This window comes from Siniperca chuatsi, linkage group LG20, assembly GCF_020085105.1.
Source record: "Siniperca chuatsi isolate FFG_IHB_CAS linkage group LG20, ASM2008510v1, whole genome shotgun sequence".
NCBI lineage: Eukaryota > Metazoa > Chordata > Actinopteri > Centrarchiformes > Sinipercidae > Siniperca > Siniperca chuatsi.
The window spans coordinates 8,804,469-8,822,223 of record NC_058061.1 but is presented as its reverse complement, the minus strand read 5'-3'; the positions used below and the strand labels follow the sequence as shown (position 1 = coordinate 8,822,223).

Genomic DNA, 17,755 nt, shown 5'->3' with positions numbered 1-17,755 from the left:
AAATTCGCAGTAGCCTAAACGTTTTAGCAAGCTTACTAATAAAAGTGATGTACACACTAAATTATTCTCTACAAAAGATTTGTTTTCGTGTGTTGGTGGATGTGATGACCAGACGACGGTCATACAGTTCACTTATCGTTTTATTTATCACCAGTTTAACTCTTTATAACAATATGCTGCTGAACACAACTAATCATTCAGATAAACTTTTCGTCATGCAGCAGTTTCCACCTCAGTTTAAACAGCAGTAGAAGTTTAGCAGGACGCGTACTGTATGCCGCCTACAGGGTGAAAAAGTTGTGTTCCCTTCCTCCCCCTTGCGGAGCGTCCTGTCAATGGTGGAAAATGGCTGCTCGGAGTAGCTCCCCAAAGCGCAGAGAAAACTGAAAAAAAAAGTCAACATTAATAACAAGAGGTCACATCTGGACCTTTTCTAACAGGCTAAACGACAACTCGGGGAAGCCTCGACACTGAGAATGTCTCGCTGGGTGCCCACTAAAAAGGAAAAGTATGGTGTTGGTACGTAAGAAAACTTACATGCTCCATCGTTAGCTCGCCCTAGCTCTCTGCTCTCAGATTGCACAAGTTTGGGAAAGATTGTGATTAGAAGGCGACCGGCTGTATTATTTCTCTTGTGGCTGTATACGGGATTTTGAGGTCAAATTTGCCTACTTTGTGGGAATGCACATCTATTTGTCTCGGTAATTTGCCAGCTAGTTTGCATGAAACGCAAAACAAGGAATGTCTGTCTATTGTGAAGAGAGGGCTGTGTGTGGATTGGGAATTGTTAGAGGCGCGCCTAGTTATAGCGCTGTTTCCTGTGTTATGGGGCCTCCGCTACAAACCAACTAGAGTAGTATCGGGCTACGCATGATTTGTAACTGTTTAGTTTGTTGGTTGTTTGTGTTTACTGCTCTGTCTTCTACAGAGGGAAAGCCTTAATTTTTGATTATTGTCACTTCCTTGAATGCTTTTTAACCAGGCGTCCTGGCCTGAGAACACAGACCCGTTTAGCTTCCATTCTCTCCTTTAGGGGATTATTTAACATCACTCAACGTATACCACCACAAAAAGTATCAGTAACTTGTATTACTAAATATATATTGAAGGGTTCAATTAGAAAACAGGCCAACATATACTCTGTGTGCCACTGTAGAACTGACCTGAATATTAGGTAAACACTTAACTTACTGTCAGCTTGTACAATACAGCTATGGTTACAGTTATAAAATATGTTTGTATGTTTTTGTACTGTGACTAGGTACTTTTCCTCAGGTGCTGGTAAACCATTTCATTTAAAGGACTTTTCAAAAAAAAATTGACATTAAAACACAGGGTTTCATTTATGTTCATTTTGTCTGCCTGTTGGTATTTTTGGAATTAGATGTCATTTTTGAATACATTTCCATAACTGTTTACACAGCAGGTAATACACGTGTTTGTAATTAAGAGTGTCTTTTTTTATTCCTCTGGTAGTATCACTTGACTTATTGATGAATTGTATATAAAGAAACTGGAAACAACCTCATAAACCACCCTGATGAAGGTAAGATAGCCAGAAACGGGTAAAGCATGGTTTATTGGAGAGGAGTTGTATGACATGCTTAATTTTGATGGACTCGTAATGGGTAGTGTGAAATGTGAGAGTAGCATAGTTGTGGTTAAACACGCTCACTGCGCTATACTTGAATACCTGAAATAATAGTGTAATGGAACTAATCCGGATTTTTCTGGGGATCCCCTGGAACATCCTGGTCCTGTTTAGTCAGCAATGTAGTAAATTACACGTGTTTTTCAGAAGAATCTGGTTTCATGACAATAGATTGTAATTTTTATGTGTGTAATGTACCCCACCACATGCATACTGAGTCTCTTTTTAAATGTTTTAGCTGCGTCCATTAGTGGGACTGAGGGCTTGCAGCTGTATGAGGGATGCTGATGCTGATTGACGGATGAGTTCAGCAGGTTACACCAAAGCTTTAATTGGCGTCTCAGACTACAGCTTCCAAATTAGCTCTGTTGTTTTGAGTCCAGTCCATGCTATATGAGCCTGTGGTCACTTTGTCTCTTGAGGACATATGGTTGGCCTTTGGTTTATGTTAGTGTGTGCTCTGTGAAAAGTATACTATTCTGATGCTAACGATTGCCTCACTATACTCTTACATATCCATGAGATCTTAAAAGTGGAGATTTTTCAAACTGAGAAAATTCTCACAGGGCTCAGTGAAAGCAGGAGTGGATGAGTCATTAGTAGAAAGAGAGGCAGCTGCCACATCACTGCTGCAGAGGATTGGTGGGGTGCACAGCCATTGCACTTTTAATACTTCATGTGTTGACCAAGAAGCACTAATGAGCACTCTATGAGACCTCTTATGCTGGCAGTACTCACTGTGGACCTATTTCTGTTTCAGCAAAACTTTTGTCACTCCATTCACTACTCTCATAACGGCCCCATGACTTTATTAGTGTATGTAGGAAAACTGTCTCCTTTAGTCTTTTCACAGCAGGATTAACAATAAATGCTACTGTCTTCTTATATAGAGCATAGCAGTGATAATAAAGGGCTTTGTTATCAAACCAGCAGATTCACATTACAGTATTTGGATGATTATGGAAGCAAGGCTTTGCACAGTAGCTACCTCCAACACTATAACTAATATTGGAAATTAAGTCATATTAGATTTGTATCATAGTAATAACTGAAAAAACACAAATCTGTGAAAAACACATGGTTTTGATCATCTCTCTTTTGTTTTTTCTTCTTTGCTGTATTGTGTAGTTCTCTGCTGGATGTTATGCTCCTTGCCAGCTTATTAGCTTCAGCAAGATCAGATGAGCTCTTTAGTGATTGGTTTTAGTTAGAGCTGGGTAATATATTAGTTTTATATCAATGTTGTGACATAAGACTAGATATCATCTTTGATTTTATTATAACATCCTGATTGGGGCTGTAACTATAAATTATTTTCATTATCAATTGTTTAGTCTACAAATTGTTAGAAAATAGTGACAAAGGCACAGAAGTTTTAATTTACAAAGATGCAAAACAGAGAAAATTCTCACACTGGGGAAGCTGGTACCAGAAAACAATTTTTAAAACTGTTGATTTAATCGATCAACTACTTGAAAATGTAATTCTGATGTCATGATGTAACTGAAAGGTGTGTTTTCCTGGTCTTAAAAGCTGTATTATACTGTAGTTGTTTGGCACAATTTTAAAGCTCTAATATCTAGGTGGAATGAACACTGAAGTATTGTTACTTGCATATCAATATACATTAATATCAGATATCATCATCTATCATATAAGTATTTAATCAAAAATATCCTGATATTTTATTTTGACAAAACTGCCAATAGCTGACAATAGCTGTGAATGAGGAAACAAAACGGTGACCCACTCATAGAAAAACAGCTCCATTGCGCTATTAGAGGTCTAAAACTAAGTACAATTTTGATGTACTTGTACTTTTCATGAGTTTTCTTGACCTTTCTTCTGCGTAATGAGTACTTGTACTCATGATACTTTAAGGACACTTTGTTGGTACTTCTGTACTTCCACTTAGCTTAATGTTAAATACAGGGCTCTTACTTGTTTTCACATTGTTCTATTGCTACGTTTACTTATGTAAAGGATCTGTATAATTCTTCCATCACTGGAATACGGATATCAGTTAGTGTTCCCCATTGAACAAGGTTGGGTATGTGATCACCTAGTCTAACTAGATTTTGGCAACTCATGTTCTTAATGCATCTGGAATCCCCCTTATCCCACCAGAAGGCAACAAACGTTATTGCTTTTAACATTGTTTCTAAGGATAACTATTACCCTGAGGCATTAGCTCGACTTCCTCCTCCAAACAATGTCTTCACTTCCACTGGCATGTTCAGAATGCTGCATATCAACCCAGATTTAACTCTGCTGATCTGGTGAATTGACAGAATTCATTGGCATTCATGAGGCAAAAGAGGAGTAAGGCAATCCATTCGTCAAAGAACTGTTAAAATCATATCTCTCTTGACCTTGAGCTAATTTCATTACACAGTTCTTTTCTTGTCAAATGCCAACCAGCCCGGCATAAATCAAAGGGATCAGGAGTTTTGAAGCCTAGTTATTCTTGTGGCATCTCAAAAGTGATTAAACAGGGCCTCAGGGAAATGTTTTTTAGCGTCTCTCGGTTCTGTGATGAATTAACCAGAAATACTTTTTGATGCTAATTTCAAGTGTTGTCTCATTAATTCTGTTTCATCAGGATGTTGCTGTTCCTTAAGAGAGACTTCAGAGGGTTGTGGCTCTAGAAAGCAAACCAGGGAACACTAAGCAACAGGACTAGCCTATTTACTGGATCTACACATCACTGCTGAGACTTAAGCACAAATTACCCTTGAGAGCATGTGCTGTCATGAGAAATGTTTTCCACCCCTCAGCACTTCTCCCTTTGTAATTTAGCTTTAAGTAATCCAACATAATACCAGCTTAGAACATAGAAAATGCTATGATTGCTTTGGACGTTTACTTTTTTCCCGGCTTACAGTTGCAGGTTTGGGCAGTAAGGAAATGCTGCTTCCTGTAGGTCAGATCACAGAGTGGCAGTTTATCTAAGACGACAATTGGACACACACATATATACATGCTGAGCTCTAAACGTTAGCTCTGGTGTGGCTATGATTCATATTTTTAAACTGGTGTGTGGCAGACTGCAGGCCAACAGGACTGACAACCCTAGACGGCTCTCATTTGGAACAGGTTAGTGGTGAGTGACACATTGGGAGCAGAAAATAGAGATGCAGTCGCTTCGTCTCTTTACTGAGGCCGTAAGTAATTTGTGAAGCCCCCGCCCTGCACCCAAGAAAACCATCTCCCACCCACAAGTGCAGTAAGCTAACAAATATGGTTGCAATTAAAACACAGTCTCTGTTACTACATAAATTCTAACCATGTGTTTTAAACTCCCTGCCTCGTATTTTAACCTTCTCTTATAGCCTGGGCTGAAGCAATTTGGTGTAAAAGATGGGAGAGTGAAATTTGAGCCATTCCCTTTTATCAGTTTTGTCCTTGGTTTTGTATTCTAGGAGCTATTTTCATTGCAATTCATTCAGAAAATGCCTTGTCTCACATCTGTTTGAGGCACAATAAATATTAAAAGGGAAAAAGTGTGGCTCTTGTCATTGCTACACCCCCTGCCAGATACTGCTATTAATTCTGACATAACAAAGCATTCAACAATATTAACTACACAGTTTTAGAACAAGGCACCTGATCTCTCTTTGCCTATGTTTAAACTTTGTCCAAGGAAAAAAAGCTGAGCTGACAAAATCGGAGACAGAGTGCTTTTCTAGAGTGAAATAAAGCAGCTGATTAATAGCAAGGAGAAGGAAGGAAATGCCGTGGAGACAAGCAGAAGAAGAGGGGTGATTTTTTTTTTCTTGTCAGGAGGGTAACAAACAGTTTCATCTTTGTTTGGTCTGTGTTACAGCCAGGTGGTGTTTATGATCAGCCCGGCACCTTTGCTCATAAATAAAACTACAAGCAGAAATTGCTTGTGTTTTACAGCACGGGGAGGTGATCAAATTAAAGGATGCACAGAGCTAGAGTGTGATTTGTTTTTTTGTGTTGTCTTGCACATCCTTCCTTTGGTGTGGTGACCAATATGTGTGTGGTTATGTTTGGTAACAAGAAGTGTTTTTATTAAGCACTGACTGTGAGAAGTGTGCAACTCTATTAGAGCGATCACTTGGAGCCTGAATACTAAGCTAACACCATTATTTTCAATTTTATGAGTTTGTGCATCATGGTGTTGGATTATTTGTTTTTGTTGCCGTGCAGAATGCTAAATACACCCTCCACCTGGAGCCTCATCCTGCTCGAGTTTTTAATACAACTGTGCTGCACTTATTGAGCTGCCATACAGATCTGTAAACAAATCGCCTGCCAGCTCTACATGAACATCTGGAAAACTTGATTTGTGACTTAGTTTATATGCACTGTCACATGTCAGGTGCCAATTAGAACCTTATGATTCATACCTAGTTTGGGTATTGTAAAACTTCCCCTCATGGGTTACTTTTGGTATTTAATATGATATGAGTATACTAAGCTTTTTGCACAAAAAATATTTAGAGACTCAAATGCATGGATCGTTTGCTCTTCATTGTCTCTCCATTCATTAGACACTGTCTAAGTGACTTAGTCAAAACATCCTCCTCTTCTCTCGTTGGAGGTCAGTATGACTTTGCTATTATTCATTCTGAAAGGGAATTATATATTAACTATGGGCTGCGCTGCTTGGTGAGGCAATTCTAATAGTACAGCTCCCAATGGCTTGCTGTGAGATGGTGGCTAAGACAAATGACAGCTGGCCTATTTAATCAGTGCATAGCTAAGTGGTTCCACACTATTCCTTCTTGGCTCACCACTGAGACAAAGCTGGAACACTTCTACATCTTGTTTAAGTGTCACTGTCATCCAAAAGGTTGAGGTGAAAGGGGGGAAAATAGACTGAAACGGTTGTGAACAAGTTAACCTAGGATTTACACAGGTGAAAATTTGATTCATCTCTTAACATCTAATTATAGTGCATTTCAGCCAGTATTTGTAACCATAGTTTTCGCAAGTGTTTAACCTTTTCCAACAAAACATAGAGCTCCTTCAGTGACAAAGAATAAGTAAATCTGGAGAGTGCTAATAATGTAATGTAATGAATCAGAAATCAACATCCTGTTGAGTCAGTCAACATCCTGTGAAATCACCATTTGTACTCAATGTTTCCTCAATTCTGGTCTCAGCGTTTTTTGTTTTTACTGTAGGCTGGTAGGCTGACAAATGTTATCATTAGTATATGGCCTGTATGTTTGCAACAAGAAAAGTTTATCTACATCATAGGATACAGAGACTTGTAGTATTCTTTAAGAGCAAACCTTTCCTTACCTTCAGATGATACCAAAACAAATGATTTCCCCTCCTTTAGCTAAACTATTAAGTGACTCACACTTGCTCTGTCACTTTAAATGTGATTGGTTGTCTTTGGTGACAGTGGCAGACAGTGACACAATTTGACTTTACAGAGCATCTTTGTAGTGAAAGTTGACACAAGTAGTCATGAGGGTGCGTGGACCTCTATGACTATTACAATGGGCAGTGATGTTCCTTCTTGGCAGTTTGTCAAAAGAAGTGAGACATGAAGAGTAAAGCACACTTAACGACACACATCTGGGTTGATCATGTATGATGACCCTGTATGTGCGAGTGACTGATGGGGGTCGTTCCTATTGCTCGGCCTCACAGGCAGGCGGTCTCCAGTACCCTCAGTATTGATTGTGGACATGCCAAGCAGCTTGTGCATCATCTGAAAAGAGTCCTGCTGTGCAGCTTTTGCTAGCTTGACAGATGGCTAATGGTGTGTAACACGTCAATGTGAAATAAAGGTCACTGATGTAGACGTGTGTTATTACATAATTTAGATTCAGGTGGATGACATTAAAATATGAGAACCTTTCAGCTGTCATATTGTATCAGGCAGGCAGTTAATGTGGTTGTATGAAGTCATTGGTTCATATTAATAAACTTCAGCTTAGTTTAATGTCTAAAGAGTTTAATCTAAAATGATAGTCACCACCAGAATTGAACCTTCTGTGACAAAATGACTACTGGCACAAATAATGTAAATCCAAATACAGCACTTTTCCTTTGACAAAGTAAAAACATGCTTACATTAGGGTGGCATTTTTAGCCACAGTCATTTGAGCGCCTTTATCAGAATCCAATCCAAAGGAGTAAGTGGAGGGATCATTCAGTCACAGCTGCCAGCAGATTTGAAAGGAGTTACCAAGAAAAACAACAAATCGCTGGGAAAAGAAAACCAGAAATCTGCTCTGAACTAAACTCACATCTAGACAGCGTTTCAACCAGGAAATTGTTTAGCCAAGGTGGTAAGCCACCCTGATCCTGACGTATCTCGTCTCATGATTAGATGGCCTGACCAATAGCCACGCTATAAATATATATATTTTTGTTATGCGAAATAGTGCCTCTGCTCTTTTTCTCTGACAGTTAATATTATATTTCATAAAAGTGTATTAATTGATTATGATGTTTGCAGAGGTGGTCTTGGTGGTAGGTGAAGCACTGCGGGAAGACTGGGTAGAATTACCAGCCGCACAATTGCTTTGTGGAAACAAAGTTTAATGTCTGGGAACAAAAACTAGAGGTAAGAATTGGCAGTGAAATAAGACTTTAAACTCAGTCAGTATTGAGTATTCTTAACAACATCTAGCTGACTGCTCTGCCTGAGGCTTTATTCTATCAGTGATGAGCTTGCAGCTGAACTGAGGCTGTGCCAGTCTGCCAGTGGGTGAGCTGACACTGGACGACCTGTCTGCTTCTGTGGGTCAAGCATGGGCTAAAAGGACTGGCTCCCTGCGAAAACTCACTTCCCAAGTACCTCAGAAGACAGAGTCTAGCTGTAAGCTTTTGGTAGGTATGACTCGGGGGGGGCATAACTTAAAGATGAGTGCCAACGGCATCAACATGCAAGCTATTATTAAAGTCCCATAAACTGGAACACATTCTCCACTGAACATATTTATTTTGCCTTCCCTAGAGTTATGTTTTCCAGTCATTATACTGTATTGGTTTTGAGTCTTCCAATCCCAGATGCTGAGATTCACGCATAGCAGAAATCATAGGGCTCAACAACTCTGAGGCTATTCAGGTTATAAAAATGTCAACATTAATATCAGCTGCAGTCCATATTAATTTTACATTTGTCACCTTTAAAATGTCCCATGGGTTGTTTTGGGGACTTGTAATGGAGTTGTCAGTCATTGATTGTGGTCACAGACGGGCTTGGGATTGCCATGTGCAGCAAGAGACAGCCTTTCAGTACAGCTGACATTTGATGAAATGGCCTTTGTGTGTGTGTGTGTGTGTGTGTGTGTGTGTGTGGCTAAATACTTGATAAAGTCAGAGCCTTGCAGCTCAGATGTTGGTGGGCCCTGGAGGCAGTTTTAGGTTTCAGTGAGTGGCAGCTCTACTCTGTGATCAACCTTTAGGGATTTAGATGAAGTTGTCTCACTGCCGTATCTGACACCTCAGTCTCCTTTTGTTTAAAAAAAGAATACAGAGATTGTGGAGACATGAAATAAATTTTCATCTGGCCATCGCATTTTCTACCTGAACTTTAAAATTTAAGCCCTATTCTGTATTTGCTTGTATATGTTGATACAACTAGGTCAATTAAAGTGATACACACATCCAGCTATGATTATTTTAATTATCAATTAGTGTGCTGATTACTTTCTCGATTAATTTTGACCTATAAAATGTCAGAAAATAGTGGAAACTGTCCATCACAATTTGCTAAAGCCCAAAGTGACCTCTTCAGATGTCTTGTTTTGTCCAACCAAAACCCAAAGGCATTCAGTTTATTATTATGTAAGACAAAGAAAACATGAGCGATGACTAAAATGATTAATCGGTTATCAAAATTTGAAGATTATTTTTCTGTCAATCGACTAATTGTCTCTGCTGAACTGGCACAATAACTGCAAAATTTAACTTAGGTTGAATGCATCTGTCAACACCAGCGTGTGCACATTCAAGCAGTTTTTTACAGTCAAGTATACAGTCCAGCTGATGAAGACCAATTACTGTTTGTTAGAATGGCAATGTTTGTGATGCAAGACTATTTTGCGAATTTACTTTGAGCTTCATGTGTATTGATACTGAAATTCATCACATGGAGTAATAGTCACAAAATACTGTAATTGTCAATAGCTTCATTCTATGACAACTACATTTTTTTTATTTTATACTGTGTATGGGCCATGATTCAGGCCCAAACACATGATAATTGAAGGAGGTTTTTTGTACATGCTAAACTTGATTATCAGAACAGTAGAGCCATGCTTTCGCACGTTTCAGAAGTAAGTAGTTTAAAATACCTCCCCCGTCACTGAAATCAAACGCTCTGCAGTCATTTGTGAAACCACAAGCACTACCTCTGAGCAGCCGCGTACTTACTTTCAGATACTGAAAGTAAACAAAATAGGGTTTTGCAAACGCGGCAACAGAAGAACCTAGCCTATAAATACATCATTAGATGCACACTGTTTGGTTTTGCTGCAGACTGCATGTTGTTTCTGAGAGCTCACCTCTGGCCTGTGCTACTCTACTGTATATAATCTAGAATTTTGAAGGAAGGAATCTTTAGGAAATTATTATTCCAATTGCAGTTTTTTTTATTTCATCTTTACAGCATGTGCAGATGTATAGTAATGAAAATTCATCTGAACTGATTAGACTGTTGCTTTGTTTGAAAAGAGATGGAATAAAGGTCCATTTTCACTTGTTAAGAGCCGTCCAGCCAGCAAATGTATCCTACAGTCATTCATTCCGAAGTCAGATTCACACTACCCAGCTTTGGTACTGTAGTAAACCCAAGGTCCACTTATCAAATATGTATCTCAAAAGGCCAAATGATGATGTTGTCAGTGGCTTGTACACCATGTACATGCTCTTTCAAAAAGTACTTGTACTTCTTTGCAATCACAGGGAGAGCAGAGTGGCTTTTTTAACAGCTTAGGACGTTAAGGCCAAATTAATTGTTAGATTATTTTTTTCTCTGGGTGACTAAACCAGTTGACGTGGGTGGCGAAGAGGTTCAGTGGATTATACTGGAAGTTAATTGCCTTCATCTATTCCAGCAGTTTAACCTAGAACATTCTAGAGGTGTGCATGATCCAAAGTAGATAGCCTATACTTAGCTAATAATAAGAAACATTTGTATTAGTGTTAGTATTGCAGTCTCTGCTGTATCTGCTTATTCACCAGTTGTCTTTTGAATGTTCCTTCCTCGCTGTGCAAGAATGCCTGTCTGCGCTTTGAAGACTGTTTGACAGTTTGATGTTGGCAGTTAGAAGCAGTGGGTGACTGCAGGCAACCTTTCCTAACATCGTTACTGATCTTCCCGACCTCCTTCTTTTCTGTAGGACATTTCAGAGAATTGATGCCATGCTGCTCTCTCATCACTGACAGTGTGACTTCTGCTTCAGTAGAACACAACCTCAGCCTTGTGATTATAAATCAGCATGAGGAACAGGTCCAAGGAGTTTCTTGTTGTATATGTCTGTTTTGCTGTACTTGCAAGACTAGATGCAGCAGATACCACATGATGAAGGTCAAGTACTGTATCATATGTTTGTTAGGAAGTCACATTTTTGGCCAAGTGCCAAGAGGTTTCAAAGTAAACTTGCTGAGTCAGTTTCAGAGTTTCTTCAAATATTTGAAGGTAATTATGCACTCATTAGCATTCGTATCACAAGAGATGTAACACAGGGTAGGAAATAATTAACTGCTTCTTGCTGTGCAAAAGGCTAATCTGTGTAGATTCTGCCAATTTACTTCCCCATGCTCTGTATTGGTTTTTGATGAAGTAAATACAGCCCTGTGATCTGTTCCTGTTTGTTTAACAAAAGATGCAAGCACGTATGATATTACTGTGGTTGAAAAATGTAAATCTTACCTGCACCCAAATCTTGAATATTATTTAGAAGAATATTTAAAATTATTTTCCTGCTGAATTGATGAGTCATACAGAAAGTGTTTCAGAGCATTCATTCTAAAGCTAATGAGATGTATGTGCAAAGTGCAGACAGGTTTGCTTTGCAGAGCCAGTGCAGATACTCATGTACCACCACCACAAATAAACTCTGTGTGAAAAGCTTTGCTCAGTGCTCTGTAATGAGCCAGGTTCTGCTCTCTCTCTCCCTGTTGTATTGGGAAGATGATTTTCAATTAAAGGCTCTGCAGAGGCAATGGAAGCTGTGTTATCGGCCTCCGTTAGATTGTACCCTGAGGCCTGTGTTGGAGCTGGGCACATGGCAGGAAGTTCTGCCAAAAGGTATTACTGCTGTTGGCATCTAGATCTGGCATGTAGTTTTCTCCACCTGCTCCTCGCTTCACCTTACTTCTCTTTTCATGCCCCAAACCCACCCACTTCCTCTGCTGTACACTATTAGGCTACATTTTTACAGTGTTCGTTTACCTTATCTTTTTTCTTTTTTTCTTTTTTTTTTTTTAAATGAGGTATTGTTAATCTTCCTGTAGTCATGAAAAGCATCAGTATTTCCTTCTGGCCAACTGGAAGGGCCCCATCTATTGTGATACAGTAATATCTCAAGTGGCATTTCCTGCTTGTTTCCAGTCAGAGGGAGTAGAAAACTGGTCCTACTAGTGAATGAGAGAGAGACCTGGGGCTTTCCTCTCTTTCAGCTCAGCTGCTGTCGTATTAATTTCAGGTTAATTACAATAGCATTATCTCCACTTTCCAACTGCAGATAAAGCTAAAAAGGCTGTTGTAAATAATAGGTTTAAGAGGAAAATGGGTGATTTTGTTGGTATTTCACAATCCCGGGTTCACTGTCTGCATTTGCCTCTAAATTAGAACTATCAGGCTTTCGTCTGAACGCCTAAACCTCTTATTAAACCCTATTAGAGAGGGACTTGAAATTAATTATCGTGTTTCCCCCGCCTTGTACGTCACTGACAAAGCTCTTTCTCCATCTGAGTGTTACAAACATGCTGTACAGTTGATTGTCCGCTTTCACTGTGCATGCCCGCTGCCTAATATAATAATAACAATAACAATAATATTGCAATATCTCAGCCAAACCCCAGCGGACTACATTGCTGTGTATTTTAATAACATACTTAGGCTTTTATTTCTTTTACAGTGTTTGAAATGATCTTCATTTCTTAAGAGTAGAAAATAATTAACAAAATGGGAATTATTGTAATTTCCCAGTCCTTGAAATATTGTTAGACTCCCTTAAACAATCAGATTCTTATGAGTTCTGATTCATAGCCTACAAGCCTACCTGAGTGCTCTCAGCATTATTAGTAGATTGCTGATACTTTTGTGTTGTCAACTATTGTGCTACAGGGACACCTGATTGTTACTGTGAACTGTGGGAGTTTATTCATGCAATTATCTCCTGCTAAAGGGCTTGTTCACACTCAGTTTGAGATGATGAATCTGCAGCCTTGACACACTTAACACCCACAGAAACACATATAAGCCTGTTTGTGAAAGTATCACCCATGTCAGAATAGGTTGGGATTAATGCTGAAACAATTAGTCTATTAGTTAATTGGCAACTATGTTGATAATTGAGTAATCGTTGTAATAATTTTTTAAGCAAACATGCCAAATGCCGATTGGTTACACTTTCTAAAATGTGAGGATATGTAAGTAAACTGAATATCTTTTTGGACAAAACAAGACATTTGAAGATGCCACCTTTGGGAAATTAAAATGGGCATTTTTCACTATGTTCTGACATTTTACAGACAAAATGATTGGTCAGTTAATTTAGAAAATAATCAGCAGATGAACTGATAATGAAAATAATTGTTAGTTGCAGCCCTAGTTGGGATTATTACTGAAACAACAAATCAATTAGTCACTTGACAGAATCGTCAACAATTTTGATAATTAATCATTTTAGTCATTTATCACAGCAAACTGCCAACCATTCTCTGGTTCCAGCTTTTCTGTTTCATATCATTTTAAATTGAATATCTTTGGGTTTTGGAAAGTTGGTCAGGCAAAACAAGCCATTTGAAGATGACTCCTTCGGAAACTGATGGGAATTTTACCTTTTTATAAGCTGAAGTATAACCTGAAGGATGAAAATAAATTAAGATATAAAAGTAAATAATTGTTTTTGGGCTTTTTGTTTCACCTTTACATTATAGAGTTGACAGCAGAGAGATGACAGAAAATGAGGAGAGAGGGGGATGGGTAAGAACATGCAACAAAGGTCTGAATATAGCACATGGCACAAAAATGTAAAAATCAGAATATATTGAGAATGTGATTGGAAATCTTTAGCTCTAAGTTCTTTAGCTCTTAAATAGTAAAGGTACATAGTTTTTGACCTCTGGTTGTGCTATGGAGCTTTTTATGAATGGGTCCATGTTTTGTTTGTATAGTGCACACGCACGAGTGGTTTCACATTATTCCACTGATCGACAGGCGGCGGTAGCACGGCAAGAAATCCAAAGGCAGGGAAGAAGACTGCAAGCTAGTAAACACTGATGCAAACAATGCAGGATTTAAAATCTTTTTTAAAAATTGGCTTTGAAAATGTTTTATGAGGAAGGAAATGCATTCAACACGTATGTTGGACCTCAAGGATTCACACAGTGAGTTTTTGTCAGTAACACTGAATGTAAACATCACTTATGTTTGTTTACAAGAAAACTCCACGACACCTTTTTAAGCTATTTTTCACTTTTGTCATTTAGAGTTGTTAAGCCAACAAACCTATATAGATTTGTTAAGGATTTCGTTTTGATATGCAGATTTGACACAGTGCTTTTGAACCCTACTTCAGAAACATTGCTTTCTTTAGTGTGCATCATTGTCAGTGCTAAGGGAGACTGCAGACAGTGTGGAGATGCAGTAGAAACACCAGGTCCTTCTGCCCCCCCAGACCAATGTTCCTCCCGTTATCCTAACAGCATTTGGCAGGTCCCTGAAGAATACCTGTCAGGTCTGCAGCAAAGCTCGCTGCACCCAGCTCCGCCTCACAACCAGCAGGGCTCATCAGGAAAACACAGTAAACACCTGCAACAGCTCCTCACTCAGCTCACATTTGTCCCATACAAATGACTACACCAGGTTGATGTCAGCCAAGGGTATGTTTGTTTCGTACTCCAGTCATGTCCTAGCCTCAAAAGGCTCATTTAAATGCTTTCTGCATGTAAATGTTGGACATGAAGCCAAATTGAACCCCATATAGGAATGTTTAGTATTTAAAATCTTGCCCTTGAAATAATTAAGATAATTGTGACATAGATGGGAAAAAAATGTAGCATCTTCACTACTACAGCACCATTCTCAAAAGACATATTTATGTGTCCCTAAATGAGGGAACATTTTTAAAATTTACCCCTATATAATAGGTCTGGATATTACTATTTTCCCTCTAGAAAGCTGAATTAAAACCGCTGTGTACTGAGGTGAGGTGATGCTTCAAAATGAATGAGGTCCCTTTTGAACCTTGTACTTGAGATACATTAGGTTAATATGGTCAAATGTATAATATAGTCATGTGGTCTCATGCTCTTAAGTAGTAAGAGGTATATCATTTTACATGCAGATCTTGTCAGTCAGTCTGTCTGGGTTAGTCATTTACAGTCAGATATATCTTTTAGAGAATACAGTATGTGCTCTCTGTGTGTGTGTGTGTGTGTGTGTGTGTGTGTGTGTAACCCCTCTTTGCTGACTCCTCTGTCTTGCCTCGGAGACCCATAGTGCAGCTGGAGTGTAATAATCATCCTCTATTCAATCCTGCTGCCTAGAAAAGGGCGTTCTCAGTCTGCTGTGTGCTTATTGAACTCCTCCTCATTCAAGTTAAGCACTGTATTAAATTCATATTCCTTGCTCAGTGTCACACAGTCACACAGTTCTTTCTCTTTCATTCATATGTGATTGCACTCTGTCTTTCCCTGTCTGTCTCATATATATATATATATATAGGGCTTCTTGGGCTGTTTTGTCCACAGTCTTTGTTTGCTCTGCGCAAAACAAGGCAAAACCAGTAGGCATGATTGGGATGACACAAGATCTTAATTAATTGTGTACCAAATACTCTACACAGTATCATTCTCAGTTTTGAGATCAGGTGACATGCCATATTGACATATGTCAGTTTTGCTTCCATGAATGTGCCATAGATTTGAGAATTGAAACGTCACAGCATCAGCTCAACACTTTATTTTTTGCTAACAGTATAGGCAGGGCAGCAACACACATTTTCAAAAACCAAAACCAAATGTTGCCTACCAGATATTACTTTTCAGAGCCAAGTGGAGCTGCAACTAGCTATTCCTGTCATTAAAGATTAATCTACTGATTATTTTCTCATTTGATTGATTGTGTCTATGTCTGAGAATTGTGAAAAATGCCCTTTAGAATTTCCTAAAGCAAAAGGCGATATCATCAAATTGCTTGTTTTGTCCTACCAACAGTTTAAAGCCCAAAGATATTCAGTTTATTATCACATGAGATAAAGAAAAGCAGAAAATTCTCACAACTGAGAAGCTGCAACTAGGGAATGTTTGGTATTTTTGCTTAAAAAATGACTAAAGCGATTAATGAACTATCAAAATAGTTGCTGATAGTGTTTGCGTATATTGAGTAATTGAGGAATTGACTGATCTTGTCAAGTCTAGAGCCAAGGTTAGATTAAAATGGATGAAAAATCCACAGCCTGCATGTATTTACATAAACAGAAAATCTCTGTAATGGTCCTTTTTTAATATTGAAAAAAGGTATACAGCTTGACAAATACCTCTCATGGGTCATTCACACACTGAGGTGTTGCTCAGGAGAAAAGCTTTGAACCCCACGAATTTCAATGGAAGAAAGCGACTAATAGCGTTCTGACAGGGTTTGGGAGCAGCATTGCTCTTTTGTGACAAAGCCCGAAGTGAACGATGTTGAAAATAGTTCACCTGGATCCACTGTCAAACCTCAGCGGGAAACTGGTGAGTGACAAGCGGTTTGAGAAAATCAGTCTGCCTACTTTCTCATTGTGGTCACTTAAAACTCATCCTTCGCGCCCCTTCTGGTGATAGTCAAAGTGTCTTCGTTAAGTGCGTTTTGCATTTCAGGGTTTGACTGGGGGCCCCAGTACTGTATATCTCACCTTACTTTCTTACTATAAGGAGTTGCATTCATTGTTATTATGAATGTTATTCATTTCCTTAATGCTTTTAATGCTCAAAGAGGCACACATATTGATCACCAAGGAACTGACTTCGAAGCCACCATGTGTACAATTTGTATAGTGGTAGTATCAAAAAAGAGGCTGGCAGATGCCAGTGCTTACTCTCACTTACTTGCACATTGACTCCTATGCTGTATTAGTTGAGTCCTATTACTCTGACCAGACGGAGTTGCTGCAGAAATGTGATGTCGTGGCTGGACAGGGCCCTTGACATCATCTACCTGCTGCTAGACATTGCAGGATTTTCTGCCTGTTTGGCTCCTCTAAAGCCCAGCCCAAGCAGACTGAGTGTTGCCTCATGCTCCACTCTGCCTTTTCCTCCTGAGGAATCCTCTTGTCTTGGATTTTCTGGCTAGCTCTCTCTGTGGGCTTATAGCCCACAGGGACTTTCACACAAAACATCAAGAGCCTCAGTCTCTTTCCAATGAGCATTTTCTATGCACTTCTCTTTCCTCCCTTTTCCCCACCCCTTCCATCATCAGCATACTGTGTTCTCATCTGAGTGTAATGATATGTTATACTCTGCGTGGATTAGTGCAGGTTATTAGTGAGCCCAAAGTGTAAAATTACAATCAGTCCAGTGTTTAGATGAGGCTGCTTATAATTGTGGAGAGGGCGTAGACGTGCACTGGCTAAGTGGATAGATCTGTAATCTGATTCCTCGCTCGTTTCCACTGATGATAATGTTCTCTGAGTTTGCACAGCCTTATGCAAGAGGTTATGTATGGTAATGAGCCTCCAGCAAATGATGCTACTGTTTATCACGTTTCCAGAAAATCATTTGCATGCCGTACACCAGGGAGAATATGGTCCACTTCCTCATCCTCTTCGTCATCTATCTCTGATGGGTTTTTTCTCCCTCACTGCTTCTGAATTGACATTGGTTTACTCTTGGGTATGGAAATACAGGTTTATGAGTAATCAGAACTGTCATTCAACCCCCACGTGACAAGAATCA

General features: G+C 39.1%; 1 protein-coding gene across 2 annotated transcripts in view; it reads left to right on the top strand.

Annotated features, from left to right (window-relative positions):
• Positions 1-318: 318 nt before the first annotated feature.
• The window catches only part of dock1 (dedicator of cytokinesis 1), a 182,112-nt gene continuing 164,675 nt past the window's right edge, over positions 319-17,755 (top strand). Inside the window, exon 1 of one of the 2 annotated variants that reach the window (XM_044178135.1) lies at positions 319-519. In XM_044178135.1, the coding sequence (XP_044034070.1) occupies positions 477-519 (43 nt within the window). In that variant the 5' untranslated portion in view covers positions 319-476. The remainder of the gene's footprint in view (positions 520-17,755) is intronic. The other variant, XM_044178136.1, reaches the window with a different exon arrangement.